Source organism: Leptodactylus fuscus, chromosome 3 (assembly GCF_031893055.1).
Source record: "Leptodactylus fuscus isolate aLepFus1 chromosome 3, aLepFus1.hap2, whole genome shotgun sequence".
Classification (NCBI taxonomy): Eukaryota; Metazoa; Chordata; class Amphibia; order Anura; family Leptodactylidae; genus Leptodactylus; species Leptodactylus fuscus.
The window spans coordinates 184,168,913-184,187,293 of NC_134267.1; the positions used below are offsets into that span (position 1 = coordinate 184,168,913).

General features: G+C 43.1%; 1 protein-coding gene across 2 annotated transcripts in view; it reads left to right on the forward strand.

Moving 5' to 3' along the window:
* Nucleotides 1-18,381, forward strand: part of CLSTN2 (calsyntenin 2) — a 722,481-nt gene that overhangs the window by 535,580 nt on the left and 168,520 nt on the right. For both annotated transcript variants that reach the window (XM_075268865.1, XM_075268867.1), the window contains exon 4: nucleotides 14,464-14,672. In XM_075268865.1, the coding sequence (XP_075124966.1) occupies nucleotides 14,464-14,672 (209 nt within the window). The remainder of the gene's footprint in view (nucleotides 1-14,463; nucleotides 14,673-18,381) is intronic.

The window sequence follows — 18,381 nt, forward strand, 5'->3', positions numbered from 1 at the left end:
TCTGACTGGGAATTCAAAGAATATATTGGGGTTATAAATACCCTCATTTCTTGCTACTGCCATATAGTGCCAGTGTCTGACTGGTAATTCAAAGAATATATTGGGGTTACGTGCACCCACAATTTTTACTACTGGTATACAGTGCCATTGTCTGACTGGGAATTCAAAGAATATATTGGGAATACAAATACCCTCATTTCTTGCTACTGCCATATAGTGCCAGTGTCTGACTGGGAATTCAAAGAATATATTGGGGTTACGTGCACCCACAATTTTTACTACTGGTATACAGTGCCATTGTCTGACTGGGAATTCAAAGAATATATTGGGAATACAAATACCCTCATTTCTTGCTACTGCCATATAGTGCCAGTGTCTGACTGGGAATTCAAAGAATATATTGGGGTTACGTGCACCCACAATTTTTACTACTGGTATACAGTGCCATTGTCTGACTGGGAATTCAAAGAATATATTGGGAATACAAATACCCTCATTTCTTGCTACTGCCATATAGTGCCAGTGTCTGACTGGGAATTCAAAGAATATATTGGGGTTACGTGCACCCACAATTTTTACTACTGGTATACAGTGCCATTGTCTGACTGGGAATTCAAAGAATATATTGGGAATACAAATACCCTCATTTCTTGCTACTGCCATATAGTGCCAGTTTCTGACTGGTAATTCAAAGAATATATTGGGGTTACGTGCACCCACAATTTTTACTACTGGTATACAGTGCCATTGTCTGACTGGGAATTCAAAGAATATATTGGGGTTATAAATACCCTCATTTCTTGCTACTGCCATATAGTGCCAGTTTCTGACTGGTAATTCAAAGAATATATTGTGGTTACGTGCACCCACAATTTTTACTACTGGTATACAGTGCCATTGTCTGACTGGGAATTCAAAGAATATATTGGGAATACAAATACCCTCATTTCTTGCTACTGCCATATAGTGCCAGTGTCTGACTGGGAATTCAAAGAATATATTGGGGTTACGTGCACGCACAATTTTTACTACTGGTATACAGTGCCATTGTCTGACTGGGAATTCAAAGAATATATTGGGAATACAAATACCCTCATTTCTTGCTACTGCCATATAGTGCCAGTGTCTGACTGGGAATTCAAAGAATATATTGGGGTTACGTGCACCCACAATTTTTACTACTGGTATACAGTGCCATTGTCTGACTGGGAATTCAAAGAATATATTGGGGTTATAAATACCCTCATTTCTTGCTACTGCCATATAGTGCCAGTGTCTGACTGGTAATTCAAAGAATATATTGGGGTTACGTGCACCCACAATTTTTACTACTGGTATACAGTGCCATTGTCTGACTGGGAATTCAAAGAATATATTGGGAATACAAATACCCTCATTTCTTGCTACTGCCATATAGTGCCAGTGTCTGACTGGGAATTCAAAGAATATATTGGGGTTACGTGCACCCACAATTTTTACTACTGGTATACAGTGCCATTGTCTGACTGGGAATTCAAAGAATATATTGGGAATACAAATACCCTCATTTCTTGCTACTGCCATATAGTGCCAGTTTCTGACTGGTAATTCAAAGAATATATTGGGGTTACGTGCACCCACAATTTTTACTACTGGTATACAGTGCCATTGTCTGACTGGGAATTCAAAGAATATATTGGGAATACAAATACCCTCATTTCTTGCTACTGCCATATAGTGCCAGTGTCTGACTGGGAATTCAAAGACTATATTGGGGTTACGTGCACCCACAATTTTTACTACTGGTATACAGTGCCATTGTCTGACTGGGAATTCAAAGAATATATTGGGAATACAAATACCCTCATTTCTTGCTACTGCCATATAGTGCCAGTGTCTGACTGGGAATTCAAAGAATATATTGGGGTTACGTGCACCCACAATTTTTACTACTGGTATACAGTGCCATTGTCTGACTGGGAATTCAAAGAATATATTGGGAATACAAATACCCTCATTTCTTGCTACTGCCATATAGTGCCAGTTTCTGACTGGTAATTCAAAGAATATATTGGGGTTACGTGCACCCACAATTTTTACTACTGGTATACAGTGCCATTGTCTGACTGGGAATTCAAAGAATATATTGGGAATACAAATACCCTCATTTCTTGCTACTGCCATATAGTGCCAGTTTCTGACTGGTAATTCAAAGAATATATTGGGGTTACGTGCACCCACAATTTTTACTACTGGTATACAGTGCCATTGTCTGACTGGGAATTCAAAGAATATATTGGGGTTATAAATACCCTCATTTCTTGCTACTGCCATATAGTGCCAGTTTCTGACTGGTAATTCAAAGAATATATTGTGGTTACGTGCACCCACAATTTTTACTACTGGTATACAGTGCCATTGTCTGACTGGGAATTCAAAGAATATATTGGGGTTATAAATACCCTCATTTCTTGCTACTGCCATATAGTGCCAGTTTCTGACTGGGAATTCAAAGAATATATTGGGGTTACGTGCACCCACAATTTTTACTACTGGTATACAGTGCCAATTTCTAACTAGGAATTAAAAATGCGCAAGGCTCCCGGAAAGGGACGTGGACGAGGCCGTGGGCGAGGTCGGGGGAATGGTTCTGGGGAGCAAGGTAGCAGTGAAGCCACAGGGCGTCCCGTGCCTACTCCTGTGGGGCAGCAAGCATTGCGCCACTCCACAGTGTCAGGGTTGCTTGCCACATTAACTAAACTGCAGGGTACAAACCTTAGTAGGCCCGAGAACCAGGAACAGGTCTTGCAATGGCTGTCAGAGAACGCTTACAGCACATTGTCCAGCAGCCAGTCAGACTCTGCCTCCTCTCCTCCTATTACCCAACAGTCTTGTCTTCCTTCCTCCCAAAATTCCGAAGCTTTACAGAACAATAACCCAAACTGTCCCTGCTCCCCAGAGCTGTTCTCCGCTCCTTTCATTGTCCCTCAACCTGCCTCTCCACGTCACGATTCCACGAACCTAACAGAGGAGCATCTGTGTCCAGATGCTCAAACACTAGAGTCTCCTCCATCTCCGTTCGATTTGGTGGTGGATGACCAGCAACCCACCCTCATCGACGATGATGTGACGCAGTTGCCGTCAGGGCATCCAGTTGACCGGCGCATTGTGCGGGAGGAGGAGATGAGACAGGAGTTGGAAGAGGAAGTGGTGGATGATGAGGACACTGACCCGACCTGGACAGGGGGGATGTCAAGCGGGGAAAGTAGTGTGGATGTTGAGGCAGGTGCAGCACCAAAAAGGGTAGCTAGAGGCAGAGGCAGAGGTCAGCAGCTTAGGCGAAGCCAGGCCACACCCGGAATCTCCCAAGATGTTCCAGTTCGTACCCAGCCCCGAAAAACTCCCACCTCTAGGGCACGTTTCTCGAAGGTGTGGAGTTTTTTCAAGGAATGCGCCGAGGACAGATATAGTGTTGTCTGCACAATTTGCCTCTCGAAATTGATTAGGGGCTCTGAGAAGAGCAACCTGTCCACCACTTCAATGCGCCGTCATTTGGAATCCAAGCACTGGAATCAGTGGCAGGCAGCAACGGCAGGACAAAGGCCGCCTGCCGTTCACGCCACTGCCACTGCCTCTGCCACTGCCTCTGCCACTGCCACTGCTGACTGTGCTGGCGATGCACTCCAGAGGACGAGCCAGGACACCACTTCATCTGCCTCCGCCACTTTGTTGACTTCTACCTCATCCTCCCCTGGTCCTGTCTTATCTCCTTCTGCACCATCAAAGGCACCATCAGGCGTTTCTTTACAACAACCCACCATCTCTCAGACATTGGAGCGGCGGCAGAAATACACTGCTAACCACCCACACGCGCAAGCCTTGAACGCCAACATCGCTAAACTGCTGGCCCAGGAGATGTTGGCGTTCCGGCTTGTTGAAACTCCCGCCTTCCTGGACCTGATGGCAACTGCGGCACCTCGCTATGCCGTCCCTAGCCGTCACTACTTCTCCCGGTGTGCCGTCCCCGCCTTGCACCAGCACGTGTCACTCAACATCAGGCGGGCCCTTAGTTCCGCGCTTTGCACAAAGGTCCACTTGACCACCGACGCGTGGACAAGTGCATGCGGACAGGGACGCTACATTTCACTGACGGCACACTGGGTGAATGTAGTTGAGGCTGGGACTGCTTCCCAAACTGGCCCGGTGTACCTCGTCTCCCCGCCTAACATTCCTGGCAGGGACACGAGAAGAACACCCCCCTCCTCCTCCTCCTCTACCGCCTCCTCCTCCGCCACCGCCTCCTCCTCCGCTGTTAGATTGACCCCAGCTACGAGTTGGAAACGTTGCAGCACTGGCGTTGGTAGACGTCAGCAGGCTGTGCTGAAGCTGATCAGCTTGGGGGACAGACAGCACACTGCCTCCGAGGTGAGGGATGCCCTCCTCGATGAGACGGCAATATGGTTTGAGCCGCTGCACCTGGGCCCAGGCATGGTCGTTTGTGATAACGGCCGGAACCTGGTAGCAGCTCTGGAGCTTGCCGGACTCCAACATGTTCCATGCCTGGCCCACGTCTTCAACCTAGTGGTGCAACGTTTCCTAAAGAGCTACCCCAATGTTCCAGAGCTACTGGTGAAAGTGCGGCGCATGTGCGCCCACTTTCGCAAGTCGACAGTAGCCGCTGCTAGCTTAAAATCTCTCCAGCAACGCCTGCATGTGCCACAACACCGGCTTTTGTGCGACGTCCCCACACGCTGGAACTCAACGTTTCAGATGTTGAATAGAGTGGTTGAGCAGCAGAGACCTTTGATGGAATACCAGCTACAAAACCCTAGGGTGCCACAAAGTCAGCTGCCTCAGTTTCACATCCATGAGTGGCCATGGATGAGAGACCTTTGTGACATCCTACGGGTCTTTGAGGAGTCCACAAGGAGGGTGAGCTCTGAGGATGCGATGGTGAGCCTTACAATCCCGCTCTTGTGTGTTCTGAGAGAATCCCTGATTGATATCAGGGATAACTCAGATCACACAGAGGAGTTAGGGATAGCATCCGATCCGTCACAGCTGGAGAGTAGGTCCACACATCTGTCCGCTTCACTGCGTTTAATGGAGGAGGAGGAGGAGGAGGAGGAGGAGGAAGAAGAGTTGTCCGATGATGTGATGGTGATACAGGAGGCTTCCGGGCAACTTCGAATCGTCCCATTGTTGCAGCGCGGATGGGTAGACATGGAGGATGAGGAGGAAACGGAGATTGAACTTTCCGGTGGGGCCAGAGGAGTCATGCCAACTAACACTGTGGCAGACATGGCTGAGTTCATGTTGGGGTGCTTTACAACCGACAAGCGTATTGTCAAAATCATGGAGGACAACCAGTACTGGATCTTTGCTATCCTTGACCCCCGGTATAAAAACAACATCTCGTCTTTTATTCCGGTAGAGGGGAGGGCCAATCGCATCAATGCTTGCCACAGGCAATTGGTGCAGAATATGATGGAGATGTTTCCAGCATGTGACGTTGGCGGCAGGGAGGGCAGTTCCTCCAGTAGGCAACCAAGTTCTCACCGGTCCACACAAACGAGGGGCACACTGTCTAAGGTCTGGGACACCTTGATGGCACCCCCTCGCCAAAGTGCCGCCACGGAGGGTCCTAGTGTCACCAGGCGTGAGAAGTATAGGCGCATGTTGCGGGAATACCTTTCTGACCACAGCCCTGTCCTCTCCGACCCCTCTGCGCCCTACACGTATTGGGTGTCGAAGTTGGACCTGTGGCTTGAACTTGCCCTATATGCCTTGGAGGTGCTGTCCTGTCCTGCCGCCAGCGTCCTATCTGAGAGGGTGTTCAGTGCAGCCGGTGGCATCATCACTGACAAGCGCACCCGTCTGTCAGCTGAGAGTGCCGACCGGCTCACTTTGATAAAAATGAACCACCACTGGGTAGAGCCGTCATTTTTGTGCCCACCTGTGTAAAGCACCCCAACATGAAACTCCATGTCTGTACTCAACCTCTCCAATTCCTCCGCATCCTCATACTCATCCACCATAAGCGTTGCACAATTCTGCTAATACTAGGCTCCCTCCACCCTGATTTCCACCAACTCTGCTGGTTAGAGGCTCCCTCCACCATGAATTTGCCCAAACTGGGCTGTTTAGAGGCTCCCTCCACCATGAATTGGTCCAAACTGGGGTTTTTAGAGGCTCCCTCCACCATGAATTGGTCCAAACTGGGCTGTTTAGCGGCTCCCTCCACCATTAATTGGTCCAAACTGGGCTGGTTAGAGGCTCCCTCCACCATGAATTGGTCCAAACTGGGTTTTTTAGAGGCTCCCTCCACCATGAATTTGCCCAAACTGGGCTGTTTAGAGGCTCCCTCCACCATGAATTGGTCCAAACTGGGCTGGTTAGAGGCTCCCTCCACCATGAATTTCCCAAAACTTGGCTGTTTAGAGGCTCCCTCCACCATTAATTGGTCCAAACTGGGCTGTTTAGAGGCTCCCTCCACCATGAATTGGTCCAAACTTGGCTGTTTAGAGGCTCCCTCCACCATTAATTGGTCCAAACTGGGCTGGTTAGAGGCTCCCTCCACCATGAATTTGCCCAAACTGGGCTGTTTAGAGGCTCCCTCCACCATGAATTGGTCCAAACTGGGCTGGTTAGAGGCTCCCTCCACCATGAATTGGTCCGAACTTGGCTGTTTAGAGGCTCCCTCTACCATTAATTGGTCCAAACTGGGCTGGTTAGAGGCTCCCTCCACCATGAATTTGCCCAATCTGGGCTGTTTAGAGGCTCCCTCCACCATGAATTGGTCCAAACTGGGGTTTTTAGAGGCTCCCTCCACCATGAATTGGTCCAAACTTGGCTGTTTAGAGGCTCCCTCCACCATTAATTGGTCCAAACTGGGCTGGTTAGAGGCTCCCTCCACCATGAATTGGTCCAAACTGGGTTTTTTAGAGGCTCCCTCCACCATGAATTGGTCCAAACTGGGGTTTTTAGAGGCTCCCTCCACCATGAATTGGTCCAAACTGGGCTGTTTAGCGGCTCCCTCCACCATTAATTGGTCCAAACTGGGCTGGTTAGAGGCTCCCTCCACCATGAATGTGCCCAAACTGGGCTGTTTAGAGGCTCCCTCCACCATGAATTTGCCCAAACTGGGCTGGTTAGAGGCTCCCTCCACCATGAATTGGTCCAAACTGGGGTTTTTAGAGGCTCCCTCCACCATGAATTGGTCCAAACTTGGCTGTTTAGAGGCTCCCTCCACCATTAATTGGTCCAAACTGGGCTGGTTAGAGGCTCCCTCCACCATGAATTGGTCCAAACTTGGCTGTTTAGAGGCTCCCTCCACCATTAATTGGTCCAAACTGGGCTGGTTAGAGGCTCCCTCCACCATGAATTTGCCCAAACTGGGCTGTTTAGAGGCTCCCTCCACCATGAATTGGTCCAAACTGGGTTTTTTAGAGGCTCCCTCCACCATGAATTTGCCCACACTGGGCTGGTTAGAGGCTCCCTCCACCATGAATTGGTCCAAACTGGGGTTTTTAGAGGCTCCCTCCACCATGAATTTGCCCAAACTGGGGTGTTTAGAGGCTCCCTCCACCATGAATTTGCCCAAACTCTGCTGGTTAGAGGCTCAATCCACCCTGATTTTCAAAACAAATGTTGGTGCCAACCTCAACTTACTACAAGGGCCAAATTCACTGCTGGTGACAAGCTCTCCTCACTGCAAGTGCCAAATACACATGTTTCAAGGTGTTTTCCTACTGTCAGAGAGGTGGTATTGAGTGTGTAAAGTGTGTAGTTGTTAGGCAGTGATGTTGGGGTAATAGAGGGTCTTTGGTGTGTTAGATGCCCCCAGACATGCTTCCCCTGCTGTCCCAGTGTCATTCCAGAGGTGTTGGCATCATTTCCTGGGGTGTCATAGTGGACTTGGTGACCCTCCAGACACGGATTTGGGTTTCCCCCTTAACGAGTATCTGTTCCCCATAGACTATAATGGGGTTCGAAACCCGTTCGAACACACGAACATTGAGCGGCTGTTCGAATCGAATTTCGAACCTCGAACATTTTAGTGTTCGCTCATCTCTATAGTCCACTTTACAGCACCTCAAATTGCTCAAATGTAACACTGCTAATAATATCCTAAATGCTACACTCCTTATAATTGCAATGTGGGTAAATTTCTGGTATTGGCAAAGTGATTAATGATTTACTTAAATTCACTTAAATGGGAAATATGTGCAATGACCTGCACGGCCGCTACTGTACTATGAGGATGACTTGCAGTAGACGAAAGGAAGCAGCACATAAGCACCACAGTGGAGAGCTGCGTCCACAACATCCTCCACCATTAATAGTATTAAACCGGTAAAACACTATAATTTGTTTTCTGTACGTTATTCTTCATTCTTCAGATTTCTAACAGCGATATATATTTTTTTTTTACTTTTTTGTTAAAAATTAATGTGATTGAAAATAAAAATGGAATGCTAGTTGTGCTTTTACTCCCATTTAAGAAGCTTCCCATGGGTTTTGAATACTTTGCTCTGAATGAAGGATCATTCAACAAACATTAAACCCTCGGAATAGAAAAACATGTTTTCAGAAACTATTGAACGTCATATTGGGTTTTGTACTATGTCAGTTATACATATTCTATTCCTCTTCCAGTGCCCATTATTGTACTTAACTAAGCTTTCACTTGCCTTTCGTACTGATGTAATTGCCAAGAAGCCCGTGTTTAAAACTCTATATTTCTCATCTCTCGCTGCCTTTGTCCCTTCGTCATGGACTGTGTTTCCTTTGAGACTGGAATAGAATTGCTTTTACCATTGCTCATTTACGAAAACCAACATTGTGGCTATGTTATTAAGCCTAGCACTGCACATTGCCTCCCACAGCTACGGCTTGTGAATGTAGACCTGAAGACTAAAATCTTACTTTCTTTGTTTCCTGCAAGTGACCAGTTGCCAGCTAAGTAGAGAGATCATTGCAAAATAGAATTTTAACCCATTTTGTTCTATGACACATGGACAACAAAATATATTTTATAGTGCAGTTGTTTGCCTAATAATAATCAGGTTAAATAATATTAAAATTAGTATAACTTTTTTGATTATATTTTTTTTTAAATTTAGCTAAATTACACATATGTCTCAAAAAATTAGGTTAAGATTAGATTCATATAGAATATTACTTTGTGACATAATATCACTTAACGTAGAGCTTTCACCACCTCCATCAACTCCAGTCCCCACTCATTCCAGTAGAGTTGGATTTTTTTTCTCTAGCTCTCACCGCTCCCTAGGAATAAGTTTATGTCAGTTGGGCAGTGTCAGGATGGAGCAGGTAAAGGGGCATGATTCAGAGTTCCAATCAGAGACAGCCAGAGTCAGTGCTGAGAATCACACCCCTTTCCTGCTCCTGCCTGACATTGTCCCTCTGACAATACAGAGTCTATGAAATATATCAGGCACTAAAACTAAGAGAACTTATTGCTAGGGAATGGTAGGAGCTGGAGAAAAATTTCCAATTGTACTGAAATCAGGGGAGCAGTGCCTATTACCGACAGTTGGACTGTGAAATGTCCTCTTTAAGAATATTGTCTTGAACAGATGTTGATTTCAGGACACACGTATATGAACATATCTGGATATTATTATAATTAATATTATTTATTTAGGATATCAAGAAAAAGAAGTATGGTCCGCAACACTCCAATATTCAATAAAACTTCATATTTTAATTCATCTTCTTAAAAGCGATAGACATAATACGGACAATGTGGCAGCAAGAAAACATATAAGTGCAATAAAAAACGCTAACGCGTTTCGAGGTAAACTGACCTCTTAGTCAACGCTATGACTAAGAGGTCAGTTTACCTCGAAACGCGTTAGCGTTTTTTATTGCACTTATATGTTTTCTTGCTGCCACATTGTCCGTATTATGTCTATCGCTTTTAAGAAGATGAATTAAAATATGAAGTTTTATTGAATATTGGAGTGTTGCGGACCATACTTCTTTTTCTTGATATCCTGCATGGCTGTGTGTCCTCCTTTGTCCAGAGGCAAGGTCCAGCACCTCAACTAAATCGCCTGTAGCGGTAAGTCACAATCCACATCTTTTTCTTTTTTTGGAATTATTTATTTAGAAAGAACCATTAATTCCATGGTACTGTACATTATTATATTAATTCTATGGTGCTGTACATTATATTAATTCCATGGTGCTGTATATTATTATATTAAATCCATGGTACTGTACATTATATTACTTCCATGGTGCTGTACATTATTATATTACTTCCATGGTGCTGTACATTATTATATTAATTCCATGGTGCTGTACATTATTATATTAATTCCATTGTGTTGTACATTTGAGGGTTTACATACGGTACACAAAATATACAAAACAAATATAATGCTGACAATAACCGACTGGCACAGTGGGGTAGAGGGCCCTGCCTGCAAGGGCTTACAGTCTATGAGGGAAGAGGGATAGAGATAGTAGGTGAGGGGAGAGGCTGTAGATGGTGGTAATGGTAGTTTTATTGGAGGTTGTAGGTCTTCCTGAATAGGTGAATCTTCAGGGCCTTCTTGAAGCCTGTGATTATAGGGGTCTTATGTGTCATGGTAGTGAGTTCCCGAGAATGGGGATGCACGGGAGAAATCTTGGAGATGGTTGTATGAAGAATGGACAAGAGAAGATGGAAGTAGGAAGTCTTGGGAGGATCAGAGGTTATATGTGGGACATATAACATATATGCACAGGTTGTGGATTAACATTAACATTTTAACATACATTAACATTTTGAACTCTATTTGCTGGGTAACAGGTAGCCAGTGAAGGGATTGGCAGAGGGGAGTGGCCGATGAAGAATGGGGGGAGAGGTGTATTAAGTGAGTGGCACAGTCTAAAGTGGACTGATGGAGGGGGGGACTGTATTTGCTGGACATGGCAAATGGCAACTTTGTAGCCTATGAGGGTAATATTAATTGATGTCTGCTATTGGTGCTGTTACAGAGGTCTCCTGTAGTACCATATAAGTATGTTTTGTGTACTGTACCATTTCTAATTAAACCAATTAAATACAATATTGGGACATGCTTGCAAAACCCTCAACAGACAGCAGCTCATAGCACAAATACTGGATGGCCATATATAGACTCATATACAATAGATATCTCATATCCAGGTGGTCACTAAATCATGTTTGCTATAAAGCTGACCATCTTGCTCCACACCTCTAGTGATATTCTGATCCAAGAGAAAATGTAAGAAAGAGCATAATAAATGTGGATATGTAACTTACAGATATATTTGTAAATACAGCAGCACTATTTATATTATCCACATAAGAAACATTATTTGTTTTTATGGTATGACAGTTACTTATATGTACTGTGTGGTGGCAATGACTATGTTCACAAATTAAATAGTTATAGCTCAGACATTTTATAACATACAATAATGACTCTGTTCTATGAAAGATGCAATTCTCAGCCTTCATATGACATAAAGGTCACAGTTTTACCGTTATTATTTCTAGAAATATCACCAGTTGAAGACCCAGTTGGGATTGGCACATATATGCAGTTGCTCACAATCCTGACTGTGTTTGCAACTGGTGATATCACTGGAATAGGCAGAATTGTGTTATTATCCTTATGTGATATGAAAGCTGAGAATCTCATCATTCATGTAAAACCAGTTATTGACTTACTGTTCCATATTATAAAATGTCGAAAATATAATTTTTTGAAGTGACCCCAGCCTCAGCTTCCCTGCATTATACTAGAGCCTTCCATGCATTACACTAGAGCCTCAGCTTCCCTGCATTATACTAGAGCCTACTCTCTGACACACAGTGAGAAGCAGTGTACAGATCACATCGCAATAGAGAAATAATTTACAAATAAATTGTCATTGGGTGTTACCCAATCTGTCTACAGGATTATTGTCCAGTTAGTGCTGACCTTTCTAGATTGTGACAAAGAGAACAATTACATCCACTGGTCATTCAATTCAAAAACTTCTAGAAAGGATAACAGAGGAGCCGTATAACAAAAAGTCTTAAAAAAGGATCGAGATTTTTTTTTTTTTTTTTATTTCATGGCAAATATGAGAATTTACTAAATAGAGTTGTCATGAGAACAGACAGGTTCTCTTTGACACACAAATTGCTTTATACAACATGCGCTGTACATAATTCATATTGCTAGCAAATCTATGCCCAAACTATAACATTTCTTTTATGGTGCAAACTAGCTGCTTCTATTGTCCCCTTATAAATATTGTAATGAATCATAAACAGCAGTTTCAGGAACATCTACAAATGGAATTGCCTTAAAAAAACCATCAAATGTACCATCCATACAATGAAATGTGATGAATACAAAGAACAAACCAAGCAGAAGCATTCAGCAAACCAGAAATGCTATTTGTCTTACAAAATGCTACAATGTTTTCCAAATCATAAATTCCTGTTAGAGATGAGCAAACAGGTCTGTATCAAACCAGATTTTTCCAAAAGTTTTGTGTTTGTTCTAACAGAAAACCTTTTTTTTTTTAACAATGTTCTTAATTAGAGATGAGCGAACACTGTTTGGATCAGCCAATCCGAACAGCACGTACCCATAGAAATGAATGGAAGCACCTATGACGCTGACTTTGCCGGCAGCCGGCCGGCGTCACAGGTGCTTCCATTCATTTCTATGGGAGCGTGCTGTTCGGATCGGCTGATCCGAACAGTGTTCGCTCATCTCTATTCTTAATTCATTTCCCGATTAGCACAAAACATGCCAGAATTACTAAGAAGCTCTGCCATTGGGAGCACCAAAAATGCACCAAGTGGACATAAGTTTTTGCCCACTTTCTAAGCAAAGCACTGGTCACTGTCTTGAAAAGCTGGTGATCTCATAAAGCATGGAAATCTGGAAAAAAAAAATGTATATAAGGTCCCTTATATTAATGATTGTCTTGATCGTGCAATCCAAAGAATCTTTCTGCCAAGCTTTTTCAAGGATTGGTTATTACAAATTAACATTTCCAGCAGAGTTCATTTTTATACACTGCTCAATGGTTAAATACAGCATGAGGATGATTTACACTGCCCTGAACATGTCCTTATCTTTTTTTGCCCTTTGTTGAGAAAATGTCACCTTCATTGTCTGTTTTTTTTTTTTTCAAAGTTACAAATCCAAAACAGAATTCTGAAAACTGGACAGGACATTCTAGTACTTGCTTGTCAGGCCAAATGCATGACAGTTGGCAGGCTTGTTACCGAAAGCTATGTATTCTGTAAATGGGTCATGTAAGACAAGCAGAAAAAAACCTTTCATTCTAAATACAAGTAGATGTCCAGAAATAATTACAAAATGTGTCTCCAAACCTCTGAATGTCTTTAATTAACCTTCCAATCTCTGAATCTAATTGCCAAATAACTGTATGTGTAAACAAGTGTTAACATATTCAGGCCAAGTGCTAATTAGCTCAATTTTAAGCCAAAAATATTGCACTAACCTTAGGATATATGAGGCGTTGTTAGACTACCTATTGTGTAATGCTATGTGTTACATCATTTCTTAAGTATTATACAACTTTGTGCTGCAGTCAAGAATAATAATGACTTATGTAAAATTCCGTATTGTATCATTGGTGAAAATATTGGAATGTAAGTATCTGCTGGCATTAATAGCAGTGGACATGTGTACAGTGCTAAACTAGGGCACCTTGAAGCCACCAGAGGGAATATTTGTTTTCCCTTGTTTTATAGACTTTGCATGCACACTGGAAGTTTATATTACATTCAATTATATTAATATAGTCTTAAGAATATGTGTGACTAAACTCATAGAATAGATCTAGGAGCAAGTTATTGTCTTTTGGTCTGTGTTATTCTATGGGCCTATTATTGCGTGTAACTCTAAACATGCTGGAGGAAAGGCTCCTCTGGTTCTTGTATCCTACACTAAGCGAGTCCAGGTCTAAATTCACACCACTCGGATATGTCTATACACTTTTAAGAGGATCTTCAGTATAAATCCGAGGATGACAGATGGGCCAAAAGATCTGCAACGGTATTAGCTCCTTTCAAAGGGGATAATTTGCATGGAACTAATCTATGGCTTCTCTACGCGGAATCTGGGGGAATATCGTCCATGCTCATTTTTTTCCACAGCGCATACAAAGTCTGCTCAGTTTATTTTTTTTCTGTGTAATTTGAATATTAGGATATTGCATTACAATATGTGCCTAAACCCTCAATTATGAACAGAGCCTTAGACACTGTGACATACAACTAATGTTAGACCCCCCCCCTTCCCAAGAAAACACCCATGAATTGTACCACTGCATTACATTTACAATGCATAATACACATTGGCAATGCAAGTTGTACATCATGGACTGTGTTCTTTCCTATGGGTCTGTTATCTATATTGTAGCCCACAACCTTTTTTTTATGTGCTGTGACAATCTTTTTCTCTTCCCTAGGGCTGTGGTGCACATCCAGGTTAATGATGTCAATGAATTTGCTCCAGTATTTAAGGAAAATACATACCGAGGTACTGTTACCGAAGGCAAAATATATGATAGCATTCTGCAAGTGGAAGCAATGGATGAAGATTGCTCGCCCCAGTACAGCCAGATCTGCAATTACGAGATTGTTACTAGCGATGTACCATTTGCTATAGACAGGAATGGTGAGTAGCATTATGTATATTTTTAAGGTTTATATTATGGCAACTTATTTTTATAAATAATGAGTTCTAAAATAATTAAATGCTAAATCTGCAAAGAAATGAGAAAAACATCAAACTGTAAAAACGGAACTGGCCCACAAGTCTAGTGTAGTGTACTGTGTAAGGCAAAGGCCTCACTTTGTGGAAACACAGCTTTTTTTGTTGCGTTTTTTTTTTTTTTTGAGCCAAAGCCAGGACTAGATTGAGCAGAAGTTAGAATAATAAGGCCGGGGATGCTGCGGGAAAAATTGTGGTGTTTTACAGTATCTGCAAAGTGGATGGGATTCATGAGAAACCCATGTCCACTTGGCATTTCAAACTGCAGCATGGACATGCTGCGATTTCCAAAACCAGCACGGCTTTGGAAATTGCAGTATGTCAATTATATCTACAGAAACGCCGGCGGCTTTCCCGTAAATATAATGGAAACAGAAAGTCCACAGAGGAAAACTCCATGTACTCTCTGTTCAAAGCACTCTGGCAAGAACCGTGATGCGCTTTAGCGCTGTGTATATGTATAAGAGCTTTCTATATATTTCCGATTCCATTTGTAGTCATTCTTGGCTAAGATCTGCAACAAAAAAAAGCTGCAAAGTGGGGCCCTATCGTATGTGTGGAAAAAATATATATATTTTTTGTAGATTGTGAGCCCCATATAGGGATCACAATGTACTTTTTTTTTCTTCCCTATCAGTATGTATTTGTAGTATGGGAAGAAATCCACACAAACACAGAGAGAACATACAAACTTCTTGTAGATGTTCCTGGCGGGATTTGAACCCAGGACTCCAGCCCTGCAAGTCTACAGTGCTAACCACTGAGCCACCATGTCGCCCTGTAAAATTTCCTCTTATTGGAAAAAGCAGTACCATTGCTGTGGTTGTCATGGGCAACGTGATTTAAAAGGGTGCTTGTTAATGTTTCTTTAGCTTAAATTTGGGTTTCTGTCCATCCATTTGGCGAAGAAAGAAGGCTTCCAGGCAGTGGCGTAACTACCACCATAGCAGCGGTAGCAGCTGCCACAGGGCCCGGGACATTAGGGGCCCGGTGACAGCTGCTACCGCTGCTATCATTATTCTCGGAGGTCTTTTCGGACCCCCGAGTATAATGATCTCTGTGGAAAGTATTCCACCAACAGGGGGCCCCGAAGCTGCAGCAACGGCTGAGACACAGGAGCTGCATGCAGGTCTGGCTCCTGTCAGGGCTTCAGCACGCTCCCCCTCTCTCCCCCCTCCCTTTCTCTGCTGTCCTCTGCCCACCAATGAGAGGAGGAGGCGGGGCTTATCCCTGCCGAGCTCCTGCCGTCTGCACTGGAGGAAGAAAGGAAGAAGGAAAATGAAACTAAAGCTACACAGGTACGTACTGGGGTTACTTATTAATGTCAGGCATATGGGGGGATTACTTGTGTTTTAGTAACTCTATGTGCCTCATATTAATAGCAGTTAACCCCATCATCTCCCTCACATTAACCCCTGTTTGCCTCACCATAAGAGTTACTGATATGTGAGACATATGGGGGTAATAGTAATGAAGATACTTTATTATTACCTCCATGTCTCTCACATATCAGTAACTCTTATGGTGAGGCAGACAGGGGTTAATGTGAGGGAGATGATGGGGTTAACTGCTATTAATATGAGGCACATGGAGTTACTAAATTGTAATGCACAGGGCCAGATTTTTTATCCACAATTTGTCCTGGTATAGCGGTCAGCAGTGACGTGACAGTATTTAGTCCTGTAGGGGCCACTAAGGGACATAATACGTGTGCAGTGGCCACTATTGGGTATAATACTGTGTGCAGGGGTCACTATGGGACATAATACTGTGTGCAGGGGCCACTATGGGACATAATACTGTGTGCAGGGGACACTATGGGACATAATAGAGCGCGCAGGAATGCGTAGGAGGGACTCGGTCGAGATCTTCGGTGTCGGGGGAGTCCCATGTCAAAAGTTCGCCACGGGGCCCCGCCATTCCTAGTTACGCCACTACTTCCAGGTATTTTCCCACTTTGATAGGTTTTTTGAAGTGTGGAAATTGTGTAGCTGATAGGCTATGATGGTGGGGTGAAACTGTGACTTGGGCTTGTTAGATGCCCCCAGACATGCTCCCATGGTGTCCCAATTGCATTGCAGAGGTGTTGGCATCATTTGCTGAGGTGTCATAGTAGACTTGGTGACCCTCCTGAGTGGAATGGTGGGTTTCCCTGAAACAAAGCATTTTTCCCCATAGACTATAATAGGGTTCAATATTCATTCGAATAGTTGAATATTGAGTGGCTACTTGAAACGAATAACGAATATCGAATATTATACTGTTCACTCATCTCTATTTAAAACTAGACCGGATTTTCACATTTATATGCGCCAACATGTAAAATAACATTCCTGACTTGCTTTTGGTTATCAGTGAAAAGATTACCCTTTTGTCCATGGGTTCACATGAAAGGTGAGTGATCTACAATACTATGTACAGTCCAGAGAATAAGATATACCAATCTCTATTCTGTGTTTTATGCAAATTTGGATATCGGCATACATTTTTATTTTTTATTTTTTCAGTGAAAGAAGTTAATTGGTACAGGGTATTTATAAATGTATGAATATGTTATGGTCAGTGATTTTTTTTTTAATGTAAAATTAGAATACTTTGACATCTTTCCTTCGAGGAGCTGTTAAAGCCCATGTGTATTCTGTGAACTCATATCCTCCATAAAAACAATAATGTATTTCTTCTCTCCTAGTACCATGGTTATCACTGCAATACACAATAGTCGACAATTATACATAGAAAGAGCCAAATAGAGCAAATCCCTGTGTGCCGAACAGATATTATTGTACGGTATACAGGAAGGAAATAGATATTACTGAAAAAAACATCAAAATGGGTTGTATAGATAAAACTGGAACACAGAAGACTGAAGCCCACCAGCTTGTTGCATTAGACTCATACACAAGCTATCACCAGGGTCTGCTAAGTAGAAGTGGCGGCTATGTGAGATACAGGGAGAATTTTCTCTCAAATGAGAATTGAATTGTCTTTATAAACGAGCGTCTGTCATAAAGAGCGGCTGGGGAGCGAAAGATAATATTCTGGCAGAAACCAAATGGAACAAAACCCTGGGAATCGGCTTGTCTTCTAGACAACAGCAGTTTTTTTGGCGTTTAGTAATTTGGATATTAGAGAAAGAACGTTATGTTGATGAATTTGTTTGGGCTCTAGTTCGAAAGCTATTCTGCCAACCAAATCCATCCCTGGCTAATGCACTTATCGCGAGTACGCCAGATCTGTAACCTTTCACAAAATGAAAGGGTTTTCAGTATTTGCATAATGAATGGTTTTGAATTTGGACTGTGCAGAATACTCAGAAAATACCAAGAAATGCTAATTCCTCAAATTGTGTTTGAGGAGGATGAATAAGATTGATAGCAAACCAATGTACTTCCAGTGGTGTGGAAGAAACTTGCAAATTGCCTCTTTAGACTTCACTTATAATACCTTTGCTCAACTAGAAAAAAAGTTATCCAGGCAAAAAGGATGTAAGGGTTTAATAAGAGCGGAGCTTGTTGTAATCACAAAGAAGATCTCCGCTCTTGTCTCACATTCCAACACATACATTTACAGGCAGAGATTAGATGTTTCCCATGTCTTGTGTTATTGGGGCATT